The following is a 12427-nucleotide window of genomic DNA, read 5'->3' on the forward strand; positions in this document are numbered from 1 at the left end:
TCCCAGCCTAGGGCAAGACTGAAATTCTTCAAGTACTCACAGGATCCCAGGATGCATTTGGATTCTACCATGGGAAATGTCCAACATAAAAAGCTCAGAATGGAAAGTTATACTTGGGACATATATCTGTGTTATCTCTTTCCCTCAAGTGGTTGTTTTCCATGCCTCAGAGCTTCTTAACTGCTCCTATATCTGCTCCTGTTTCTGCAGTTTAAGAGCCGCAAAGAGGACAGGGAACGTGAGCGCAAAGGGTCAATTCCTTTCCACCATACTGGAAAGAAGCGGCAGCGAAGGATGGGGGTGCCCTTCCTCCTTCATGAGGATCACTTGGATGTTTCACCCACTCGCAGCACTTTCTCCTTTGGCAGTTTCTCTGGAATTGGAGAGGACCGACGTGGCATTGAGAGAGGAGGATGGCAAACCACCATATTAGGTGAGATGTTGCTGTCTATCATTCCTGTTGTGAACATTCAGAGAACAACAGAGGTTATTTCTTCATCCAATCCTTTTGTCACCCTATGTCCTTGGTTCTGTTTGCAGCATTACACATCCGTTAGTAACTGCTCACAACAGACCTTGAAAAACTTACACTTCAGTTCACTTTTTCTCTGAAAACTATCATCTTTACTGGAAACATAGCTACTGTGGGAACCTGTGGTGATCTCTCTTCCACTTGAGTACACCTCCCTGCGTGGTAGCAAGCATTGCACAAGTGCAGCTTCAAATAGATTCAAAGAATGTTTGCATCCACTTCTTTAAAAGAGAAATCTCTGGAGAGGCAGCAGTATCATTAGTATGATGATTATTAGCAGCGTGTCATTAGTATCATTAAAAATGTCATTAGTATGCCAAAAAGTTCTGTTCACAGTTTTCCTGGAGTGCATCTTGGATACGAGTAGGATATTTTCGTGGTGAGGCTTATACAGTCTTGATACTGCAAAGATACACTGTTTGAACCTAAAAATTCGCTACTTCAAGCTTTTAATTTCACTGAACAGTACCTACGCAGTGTTTCTGTTTCACAAATTTACTCCCAATGTCATAGATTTTTGTTCTGGCACTCTTTAAGAAATCTTAGAGATGATAGGCAGCAAAATGAACTGTCATGCCAGAGCATTGTCATTTTCACAATCTTAAATTGCATCATTTTCATAAGCTGTCCATTATAAACATGTCCATCTCTGGGACACGGGACAGTGGTCGAGTAACCTTAAAGACTCATACATGTTTTGTTAATGGTTAATATACAAACACCTACAGATTTGTACAAGAATAACAAACTTATTAACCACACCCTCCTTTTCATACTTTCAGTACTTTGAGAAGTTAGTTAAATTTTGATGTAAGGGGCTCCAGATTCTTCTTGTGGCTTAAGCTAGAGTTTTTTGCTTTCTGATATGTCAGTGAAATCATGTATTTCACATCCAAGGGGCAACAAATCCTGACAACTTCAGAGGAAGTTGCCCTCTTTCAGTAAGTTTTTTTGATTTGTATTTTATTGTATTCTTGAAGAATTTCCTTTGTCTTAGCACTCCTATCCTAATATACTTATTTTGGGGGGGGGGGAAGAAGAGAGAGGAGAAGAAAATAAAGTCCTATAACATGCCCCAATGGGTAAAGTCATACAGTGCTGACCGGTCTTGTTTTCTTGAAGGTGTTGGTGGTTAAGAATGCAGTGTCAGCTAAAGCAGTATGTGCTGAGGGGAAGAGCCTTGCAGAGAGTTTGGACCATTTGGTCTCTATGTCAATGAACCCCCATGAGAGATCCCACCATAATTTTTGGTTCTGCTTCACAGTGTGATGAAAGGCCTTGATTTTTACAGACTCCAGAACTTCAATTTTTAACCTCAGCTGCTGTCGCCAGCCACCTCTCAGATAGTGGAATATCCGTTTCTTATCATCTCCCTAGGAAAGTTTACCAGGAGAGGGAGCTCTGACACAGCGACGGAGATGGAGAGTCTGAGCGCCCGGCACTCGCACTCGCATCACACGCTTGTCTCTGAACTGCCAGACACTTCAAACAGCCATGGAGAAAACACAGTCAAAGAAGGTAAATTTAAAATATCAGGAAAGACGTTTCACTGAAATGTCAACCCCAAAAAGCAAAGGAAGTGTTGCTGTTTCTATGTATATTTGACTAATTGATTTTTCCTTTTTTGTTTCCATATCTACTGAGGGGTTTTTTTGTACCATGGAGGGTTGCTGTTTGCATAATATAACCAGTCCATCGCTGAGTCATTGCTTATTAAATGTATTAGATGTAATTATTTTATTAATTTGAATATATTTAATAACATTAGGAAGAGGTTCTTTGTATTCTCTAGCCCTGTTACTGTACTGTCCGGCAGATGGTGGTCTAAAAAACCCTATGGGGCACCTAGGGTCTTCCTCCACTAGAGGGTATATAAACCTACTTACAAAGCACTAGGTGCAGGAAATTACTAATACTGTTGCCTGAAAATCAGGATGAGTTGTAAAAACATGAGGCGTCCTTGATAAAAATTTGCACTTATAGCCAGTTTGCTAACCTGAGAAATTCAAAGCTCCTGTCTCTGACCACTGTGAGCTTAAGCACTGCAGTACCATTCTCATCAGATACCTTTGCATTTTGGAGCTGATTTAGACTGTCACAGGTACTTTTTTTTCAACTGGTGTGATGAAATTTTCCAAACTGTTGTGACTTGGAAAGCTGTTTCAAGTTTGTGCTGCGGTTCCACCACCTTCACCCTTGCCTTCCACCTGCAAAGTCCTTTCTCTTTGCCTTGCAGGGGCACTGCTGCCTTTAAGACGAGGCACTGGATTAATGCAGGGAGCAAAGCTACCAAATCCTTTTGGAATAGATTTAGAATGTCTGAGTTGCTGGATCTACTTGACTGCCCATTTAACTGAGATCAGCTTAAGCTGCCAGAGAACTGAACTGCTAGAACAAGCCTGGGGTTGTTCTAATTTACACTGTCTTAATGGAAGAAATTAGTCTATGTTTGAACCATGTATGCATGACAGGAATTAGGAACTTGTGTTTTCTATTGGCATTAAAAGCCACTTTAAGAGCTGCTCCCTTTAGACATGTTCAGCCTCAATCTTCCATTCCATAACTATAGAGATTGAAATTTACAGGTAGCTGTTTTCCCTCATGCAGTACGGTCTCAGATATCCACCATCACTGTGGCAACCTTCAACACTACCCTGGCCTCGTTCAATGTGGGGTATGCCGATTTCTTCAGTGAGCACATGAAGAAGCTTTGCAACCAGGTGCCCATCCCGGAGATGCCCCATGAGCCACTTGCATGTGCCAACCTCCCACGGAGCCTGACAGACTCCTGCATCAATTACAGTTGCTTGGAGGATACGGATCACATTGATGGAACCAACAACTTTGTGCACAAGAATGGCATGCTGGATCTCTCGGTAATTGGCAAGGAACGAGGAAAGCCAGGTCCCTCTTCTGTCAATATAGCTGTACCATTGAGATCAGGGGTTTGATGGGCTTTTCCTCCACCTCTTTATATGACTTCTCTCATCAGTGTATAAAGGTCAGTCAGATACATTTGTGCACATCCTAAAAGTCTCCTCTGAGAAACTGCAACTCCTCTTACTTCTTGCAAGGAGCGCATGTGCATGTGGAATGCACACATCAAATCTTAGGTGGTATTACGTAATGTCTGTGTTCCTGGGGCATGCACCAAATTCCCTATAAAATAGTATAAGACTGAGTACCCCCTTTCTTCTAGCACCTTAAACCTCACCTTTTCTGCTTTCCCCTTAATGCTTTGCCAGTTCTTGGTGCACTGAAGTAGTGTTCTCAGGCTCACAGATGTCATCCCATGGTTTCCTTCTCAGCCTGACTGTGCGTGGCCTGTGGTTTCTTGTCTGATACCTAGGTTGTAGGCTCTTGGTATTTAGGGTTGTGTATCCTTTGTTCAGAGTTTGTACTGTGCCTGCTGTAATGAGTCTCTGAAGTCTAGAAATTCCAGGCACTAAATATTACTAGTAGGGAAAGTAATTCTGGCTTTAAATAGGATGTTTGAATCTCTCAGGTGGTCCTGAAGGCTGTTTACTTGGTTCTGAACCATGACATCAGTTCCCGGATTTGTGATGTGGCACTGAACATTGTGGAATGCTTACTGCAGCTTGGTGTGGTGCCCTGTGTGGAGAGAGTTCGGAGGAAGAGTGAGAACAAAGAAAATGAAGCCCCTGAAAAGAGACCAAGTGAAGGATCCTTCCAGCTCAAAGCAGCTGCTTCTGGTTCAGCTTGTGGATTTGGGCCACCTTCAATTAGTGGAGCTGGAGATGGAGAAGAAGAAGGAGGTGGTGGAGGAGGTGGAGGTGATGGAGGTGGTGGAGGAGGAGGAGGGCCATATGAAAAGAATGACAAAAACCAAGAAAAGGTTTGTTTTGTTTCCCTTTATACAACTCCAAATGTACTGCAATATCTGTTAAGATTGAGTATGCATGTGTATGCAACTGACCTTCTCTTTTGCTCTGGTTCTCACTTGGGATTCTGCTGAGGAAATATTATTAGCAATTCAAGTACTGTAACTACTCAGAGAAGCAGCTGCTAAAAGTGGAGTTTGTGAGCCTGGCATTGACATTTTCAATATCTTGACAAAGTGTTTGAAACCCTCAATAACAATGATTTTTTTCAGGTTTATTATTCATACCCTGTAAAGGAAAAATGGAACCCAGTGTGTGAGCAGTTTCATTTATTTGATTACTAGAAGTCATAAATTTTTCAGTATTGCTATGAGAATTGAGCAAAAGATGCTACATTGATAACCTCTGAAGTTGCAATTTACAGTAGCATAATGTCTAAAACATTTTAAAAATATGCCTGGTTTTCTACTCAGCCAAGCCAACTCTCTTTTTCAGGGAGAATTTTTTGAAGTTCTGAATGGTATGCATAGCAGAATGTAGGAACTTCACATTTATAGCATAATTTTTGATGGGAGCTGAAATAAAAGGGTTGGTCTCTAAACTTGAAAAATATTTGGAGTAAGCACTTCAAGAATAACAACTCAGTAATGGAGCGTCTGAGATGAGAAATGGAAAGCAGTTTGTCAAAAGTAAAATGCTAACAAAATGCCAGTAGTTGTAGCAGGGTTATGCACATCTTTCCCTCTGTGACTCTCAGGATGAAGGCCTAACTGTCAGCACCCATAGGCTGGCACTCACTATGCTAATCAAAATTGTGAAGTCCTTGGGTTGTGCCTATGGTTGTGGAGAAGGACATCGAGGGCTCTCTGGGGATCGCCTGAGACACCAGGTATTCCGGGAGAATGTAAGAGAATTAAAGGTCATTAAAGTGTCTCCCCTTGTACTTTTGACATCAGCTGCTGAGATCACTGCCTGCCCCCTCTGTAGCTTTCCCTGTATTGACAGTAAATGTGTTGCTTTTTGCCCCAGCTCACTGACTGTGTTGCAGCCCAGCCATAGCAGATTTTCAGCTATAGTGTTATCTTCCAGCCCCTAGGGCTCTCTATGGCCCAGGGTGCTTCTGACCACCCCAGTGGATGGGTTGGGACAATACATGGGAGCAATCTCCATGTGTGAGCTAGTATTAGTAATTTTTCACAGGACAGTACCCCCAAAGAGTATGCTATTTACAAGAGGTGCAGCTATCTTCAGTTGCCTATGTAAATCCAGAAGTCTAAGGTGTAAGTATGTCCACCTTTCCTAATGGTGATTATGACTGGCTGCTGCTGGGCTGCTCCATCAGCTCCTGATAGTTGGAGTGCACTGTATTTGCACTATGCTTGTTCTGTTGTCCCGCAAAGGAAGTAAAAGACTTAATCCTACCCCGTTGAAGAATATGGTGGTTCATCACTGTTGATTCCTAACATATTTTGTTCTGCTCAAATTAAGGCAGTGGAAAGTGCCCGGGATGTAGCCCAGACATCAGATTTAATCCAGAAGAGTTTATGTCCTTGAGATCAGTCCAACTCCCTGTTAAATGGGAGCCTTTTAACGGCCTTTCTCAGTGCATGCCTTCTCCTTACCTTGTATGCTTGCAGAAGGGAGTATTTTTCATTACTCTAATGAGAGTTTACTAATCCCATGGGATACGTGTGAAACAGATTCTTCTCCATGGCTTTAGTTAGCTTGAGCCATGCCAACAGAGCTATAATAAGGTTCTGGGATCTGAGGTTGATTTCTCAGAGATGGATTCGCTGCTCTATATCCTTGCAGTGTTCTTATGTTAGCTAGATTCCCAGGTACTGGATGAGCGGACACAATTGGACAAGATGGGGTGAGTCCCAGTGGTAACAGTAGAAAGGTTCTGCACAAAGCACTGGTTGAACAGGTACCATATTCATCACCATGTCAGTTAGACTTTTCTGTTGGAGCTGAGCCAGCAAAGAATTTAGACCTAGTCATAACATTAAGTAAAAATGAATATATCTCTTGGAACCAAGGTTCTTATCACTGAATTGAGGAAAATATTTTCCTCTGTGTCTGTCTTGGTTTGAGACAAGTTTAGGAGGAAACATCATGAAATTAACATCTCCCCGTAAGAAGGCAGGTTTCAGCACTCCCTGCCGCACTGATATGAAAGGAATTTCTTGGAGGAAAGTGAAAAAATCTATTTATTTAACTAGCAGAGTGCTGGCAGGGCACAGGAGAAAAAAATGAGTCATGTGAGATAATAAACCTCCTCACTGTGGAGAAAGCTGGTGGTTTTAGAGTCCTGTCTGTAGCTGGCTCGGCCCCTCCCAAGGTCTGAGGCTGGGATGTGGTGTCCCCACAGCCTCCCTGCCAGTCTGCGGGGTCCGATGATCTGGTTCTCAGATCACAGCTAGGCTGAACAATTCCAGAAGAAGAAGTTACAAGAGGATTTCGATATGCCGGTTTCCAATCCTGGGAAAACTTTTTGCATCAGCCAACAACCTAGCTAAAAGCAGGAATTTTAACCCTCTCCTGCTGCAAGGAGAGAGAATGTGGGGCAGTATGTGTGAGTCCTTGAACACAAACCACACTGAAGAATTTGCCTGGCTTCCCCCCCACCACCCCTTTCCTCGGACTCAGCTTAAAGCTGCAGGACCCATTTCTGGGCATAAAGCAGACAATAGGGGAATACAGTATTATCATAAAATCACCCCAAGACAGTGTCTAAGTCTGCTGCATTTTCTGTCTGTTTGTCTGGCCAAACTGCTTTGCATGCACCATTTGTGTTGACTGCGTGGACAATCATCTGAGTTTACAGGAAAGTTAAGCACCCTATTGTAGATAGCAGGAGAGTTCATGTTTCCTATAGAAATTACATTTTAGATTCTCTTAACTCCGGCCTGCATGAGGTCTCAGTAAGGATGGATAGTTTTGCGATAAGAAGTTGACAATTAATAGCTTTTCATTAAAAAGTTAGTGTTTTGTATGATGTAAATTGGTCATGGGTATAGGTGCATTCAGTGGGTTGGGTCTGAGCTGGAGGCTGAAAATAGATGCCTAAGGCTAAGAACCTGTTCCACCAAGCACTGAGCATTGACAGAGGTGGTACATTCCTAGTTCAATTACATTCAGTGAGATTTTACGTTTGCATTGGCAGAGGAAGAGAAGACTTGAAATATAGCTGGTAGTGACTTCATCACCACCTCAAGCAGTGGCACCCATACTGGTGCACTGTCTCTTTTGTGCTGAATTTCTTGTTGATTCTGGAGGTGAACCTGTCACCTTATGGGACCATTCAGAGACAACACAGCCCTGGTTAAGAGCAAAATTACCTTGCTCTTGCTAGCAAAACTTGATCACGTATTTTGATGTGATATGATTTGATGGATACTGTTGCAGGCCCAGAACTGCCTCACAAAACTGTACAAACTGGATAAGATGCAATTCCGGCAGACCGTGAGAGATTATGTGAACAAGGATTCTCTCAATAATGTGGTGGATTTCCTGCATGCTTTACTGGGATTCTGCATGGAGCCAGTCACTGACAGTAAGTATACCTGGCATCAGAAACTGTCACTTGAGTATTCTTAAACTCTTCCATCAGAAAGAAGCCACACCCTTTGTCCTTTAAAAATTACAAAATATTATTTGCTATTCTCAGAATATATAAATTGTATCCTTAGGCATTGGTGGTCAAGGGAGTTGGACCACTTTGGATCTGACCACCCAGTGACTTTGTCTTGAGATCTTGTAGCACACAGTGCACCTGAAATTGAAGGCCTCCCTTTGATTCATCCTATCGCTTGTTCATGGCTCTTCACAGAGAGCCACATTTTCATTAAATGATACCTCAGGCAGGAAGTTTTCTGCTTCCTGACATGACAAGGCACCAGGTGGAATGGCCTGTTTAATACACAGTTTCTTCTGAATGGAGATATAATTGAGCTTTAAAACCCTCTGTGTTACCTCAGATGAGGCAGTAAGCAGCAAGAATGGCTTGAATGAACAAGAATATGGACACATAGATGCATATGCCTGCATTTACAAATGTGTGTCCATGTGTGTATGGGGGTTTGAGAATTTTTTTTGAGTTAGGAAAATTATGTTCTAATATGTCCTATATTAGAACAATCAGGCATTTCTGCTTGATCACTGCATGAAACAACATTTAAGAGTTACTGTTTACAGAGTAGGACTAGCTCCTCTGAAACACTAGGGGAGCCTGACTATTAGTTAGCCTTCGATGCCAGAAATTTCAGAGAAAGCATCAAAGAATAGTAAATAGCCAGCTTTCATGAAGAAGATGCCCATAGGAGATTTCCCTTAAGTATTCACCAGTTATTGACTGGTTCATTCTTTGAAGCATGGCAGCTCATGCAGCTCTTGAAAGTCTTTTCCCTCATCTCAGGAACTGGGACGTTTTGTGGTAATTCATATAAATCTAATTATTTTTTTAGTCTTTCTGAAAGCTTGGTGTCCTTGTGCACCTTCCAAGAAAAGCATTCCCATAGTTCAGAAGATTTTCATTTCATATGTGTTGTCAGTTTGCTGCTTAATCGAACATCTCTTATCCCTTAGAATGGTAACTAGAAAAGCTATAGTTATTGTTCAAATTTTAAGACTTACTGTGCATTTCTCTGGACAGATGTAGATAAAACCAGAATTTTCCTGATATTTTCAATCCTTTTTCATAATACAACTATTTCTGGGAAGCTTTGATACTTATAATTTATTTTACCCTTTGCTTCTGCTTTTTGTGGGGTGGGATTGTGAGAACTAAGCATAGGATATTAGGTGGGGATGTGTCCTTGTTTGTTCCCAACAAGATGGCTTGCTTATACTTGAATTTTACAGATAAGGCTGGATTTGGGAATAACTTCACCACAGTGGACACCAAATCCACAGCCCAGAGCGTAGAAGGTATTATTGTGAGTGCCATGTTCAAGTCATTGATCACTCGCTGTGCATCCACTACACATGAGCTCCACAGCCCAGAAAACCTGGTAAGCACTTGATACCATGTTAACCAAGTTACTTTTTCACTTGAGTACCACCAGAGTGAATAATTCGTTCAGTTTAGCCAAATCCTTTGAGTGTAGCAAGTGGTGCAGTCACGATTGAAAAATTATGTAAATGTGATGTCTTTTTGCATGCCTGGCTTGGAACCTGGGGACTTAGACAGAACAAAAGTTGTGCAGTCTGAATGGAAATTTCATCTCTGTTCAAGCAGCTTCTGTGTTGTTCCAACTGGATAAGTAGCATGGTCTGGAGGGATTAATGAACAAGAAGAGCAAGGGCATTCTGGTTTGTATCAGCAATAATGTGGCCAGCAGGTCCAGGGCAGTGATTGTCTCCCTGTACCTGGGCACTGGTAAAGCTGCATCTCAGAATCTGGGGTCTGTTCTGGGCCACTCACTAAAGAAGGACACTGAGGTGCTGCAGCATGTCCACAGAAGGGAAATGGAGCTGGGAAAGGCTCTGGAGCACAAGTCTTAGGAGGAGCAGCTGAGGAAACTGGATTTGCTTAGCTTGGAGAAAAGGAGGCTCAGGGGCTTCTTGTTCTCTACAACTTTATGACAGGAGGTTGTAGCAAGGTGGGGGTCAGTCTCTTGTCCCAGGTAAAAGTGACAGAACAAAAGGAAATGGCCTCAAGATGCACCAGAGGAGGTTTACAATAGATATTAGGAAAAATTTCTCTGCTGAAAGGGGAGGTCAGGTATTGGAACAGGCTGCTCAGGGAAGTGGTGAAATTGCTATCCCTGAAAGGATTTAAAAGATATGTGAAGGTACAGCCCTGGACATGTTTTTTGGTGGACTTGACAGTGCTGGGTTAATGGTTGGATTCAAGGATCTTAGCGGTCTTTTCCAACCTCTATTCTATGATTCTAAGACCATAGCTACCATGGATCAACTTTCAGCAAAGTCGAAGGCAGTTCACTTGGTTAACTGGCCCACCGGTGCCAGGCCATGTGAATTACTGAAGAGAAATTTGGTAGATCTTCCCAAGGTTTAGACATTCAATTTACTGAACATGTGGAGGAAAGGAAGGTGTTGCTTTTTGCTACATGTTCTCTTTTTGAATATGTATATTTGCTCGTGGTTTTTGTATATGCTCACTTCCCAGAGCAGTCAGTATACTGGATGACATGAGCTCTCTTCTTCCAAATTGGTGCACTCTAGCAGCTAGTCTCAGGCCACCTCATTTATTAGCAAAAATTCTGATTTTTCCTGAAGCAAACAAGAAACATTCTTGTATTCCATCATTACAGCAGAGCTGTAGAGACCCTTAAGTCCAGCTAAAGGGGCAGTAGTGCTCTGGGAGGGGAAGGAAAACCACAGTAACAACTTAAACCAGCAGACTAGTCTATCTATGTCCAAGTCCTCTAGTTCTTATGGATATTCCTCCTTTGGAATGTTTCTCATAAGAGATTAGGTGGTGCAATGCAGAAAAACATGCCCCATTATTGGACCTAGATTAGGAGCACCAAGTGTAAATTTTTCTTATAAATTGTGTATCTTTCTAGACTATTTTAGTTAGTGTGTAAGGTGAAACTTATCCTTAAGGATAGCACTGTTAATTGTGCCTGTATGGAGAACACAGTATGTAGAGCATGCATGCAGATTTGTTGTTGTCTTGTCATTCTTTAAAGTCAGTCTTTTGGTCAATATCTTACTAAAAAAATAAAAGCCTTAATAAGCTTGTTAGGGTTTTTTTGTTTTGTTTTCCTTTGTTCCTTGCTGGGAATTTTCAGAATAATCCAAGGTCTTTCAGGAAAGCTCACAGATCAAAAATCAAGTCCTATAAAACTGTTCCCTCCATCCCCTTGCCCTCACACATAGAGGTGAGTTGCACATCCCAGATGTGTATGAATGTTCAAAACTAAAAAGGCCTTGAGTGTAGGAGGTAGGTCGGGGAATAAGTGAGTCATTCCTCTCTCCTCATATGATGTAAAGCTTTAAATTAATGGAAAAAAAATCCCAAGACACCGATTCTATAAAAAACATGCAATTGTTTGCACGCTACAACCCCTCACGTACATCTTAGATATTTCATGCCTTTTGTTTGTGGTCTAGATGAATGGTATAAAACCAACTTTAGGTCATCTTTGCCGCTCCCTCACCTTGCAGGTCTTTTAGCCTCTGATACCTCCCCATCTGCTGTATCCCATTGCAGATCACATTCCATAATAATGCTCCTCCTTGTCTCCTTCTTCTGAGTGCACTAAATGAGTTTCCAGCTGTTGGGGTTTCAGGAGTTCGCCTTCTGTTTTTTCTCTTAAAGAATTTTCCCCATACATGTTGCCAAGGGGACAAATTACTGGGTGCTTAAGAAAAACAAAAGACCTGGCCATAGAAAGAGGCATGCATCTTGCTACTCTTTCACCTGGGCTTGTGGGCTGTTAGTTCCTGGCGTTTGGACAGAGAGAGAGGATGGAAGGAATTCATCAGCACTGGAGACTTTTGCTTTTTCGGCTGCCTTGCTTCCTTCTACCAGAGAAATCCCGAGATTCCCAAGCCTGCCTTCCCTGCCCCACTGGGAGCTGGGCTTCGGCCACCCTACCCCTGCCATTGCTTTGAGCCTTCGCTACTCTGTAGCTGTGCTTGCCCTGCCTGTCCAGACCTCTGGGGGTTCCCACTGCAGCTCTGGAGTTCAATGCATCTCCTCTGCCACCCGGGATTTGTGCTCATCACTGCTGTTCCAGCCTGCTGTTCCCGAGGGTCCGGCCGGACACTGGGATCGGCTGCCCAGGGGGTTTGTGAAGCTTCTTTGTTCCATCCCTCCCCGGGATCCCAGGGCACCAGAGCTGCGTGCTCCCCGAGCTCGCTCCGGAGCGCCCCCTGCAGCCGCGGGGGAACCATCGCACCTGCCCTGCTCACCGAGAGCCGCCAGCGCCCCTGCCGGCTGTCACCGGAACTGCACCCGAGGGGAAAGGGCCTGGCAGCCGAGAAAGCTGGGACTGGGTTTGAGATTGTTTGCTGTTACTGCCATAGTTATTGTTGTTTGCTTGACTTGTTATACACATATAGATATATAATAGTACAG

At 42.9% G+C, this 12427-nt stretch overlaps 1 protein-coding gene across 3 annotated transcripts in view; it reads left to right on the forward strand.

Annotated features, from left to right (window-relative positions):
* Positions 1–12427, forward strand: part of LOC138113511 (protein unc-80 homolog) — a 142297-nt gene that overhangs the window by 29557 nt on the left and 100313 nt on the right. For 2 of the 3 annotated variants that reach the window (XM_069021868.1, XM_069021867.1), the window contains exons 10-16: positions 211–433; positions 1910–2050; positions 3140–3408; positions 4038–4388; positions 5132–5278; positions 7783–7930; positions 9238–9386. In XM_069021868.1, the coding sequence (XP_068877969.1) occupies positions 211–433; positions 1910–2050; positions 3140–3408; positions 4038–4388; positions 5132–5278; positions 7783–7930; positions 9238–9386 (1428 nt within the window). The remainder of the gene's footprint in view (positions 1–210; positions 434–1909; positions 2051–3139; positions 3409–4037; positions 4389–5131; positions 5279–7782; positions 7931–9237; positions 9387–12427) is intronic. The other variant, XM_069021869.1, reaches the window with a different exon arrangement.

Source organism: Aphelocoma coerulescens, chromosome 7, assembly GCF_041296385.1.
Source record: "Aphelocoma coerulescens isolate FSJ_1873_10779 chromosome 7, UR_Acoe_1.0, whole genome shotgun sequence".
Taxonomy (NCBI): domain Eukaryota; kingdom Metazoa; phylum Chordata; class Aves; order Passeriformes; family Corvidae; genus Aphelocoma; species Aphelocoma coerulescens.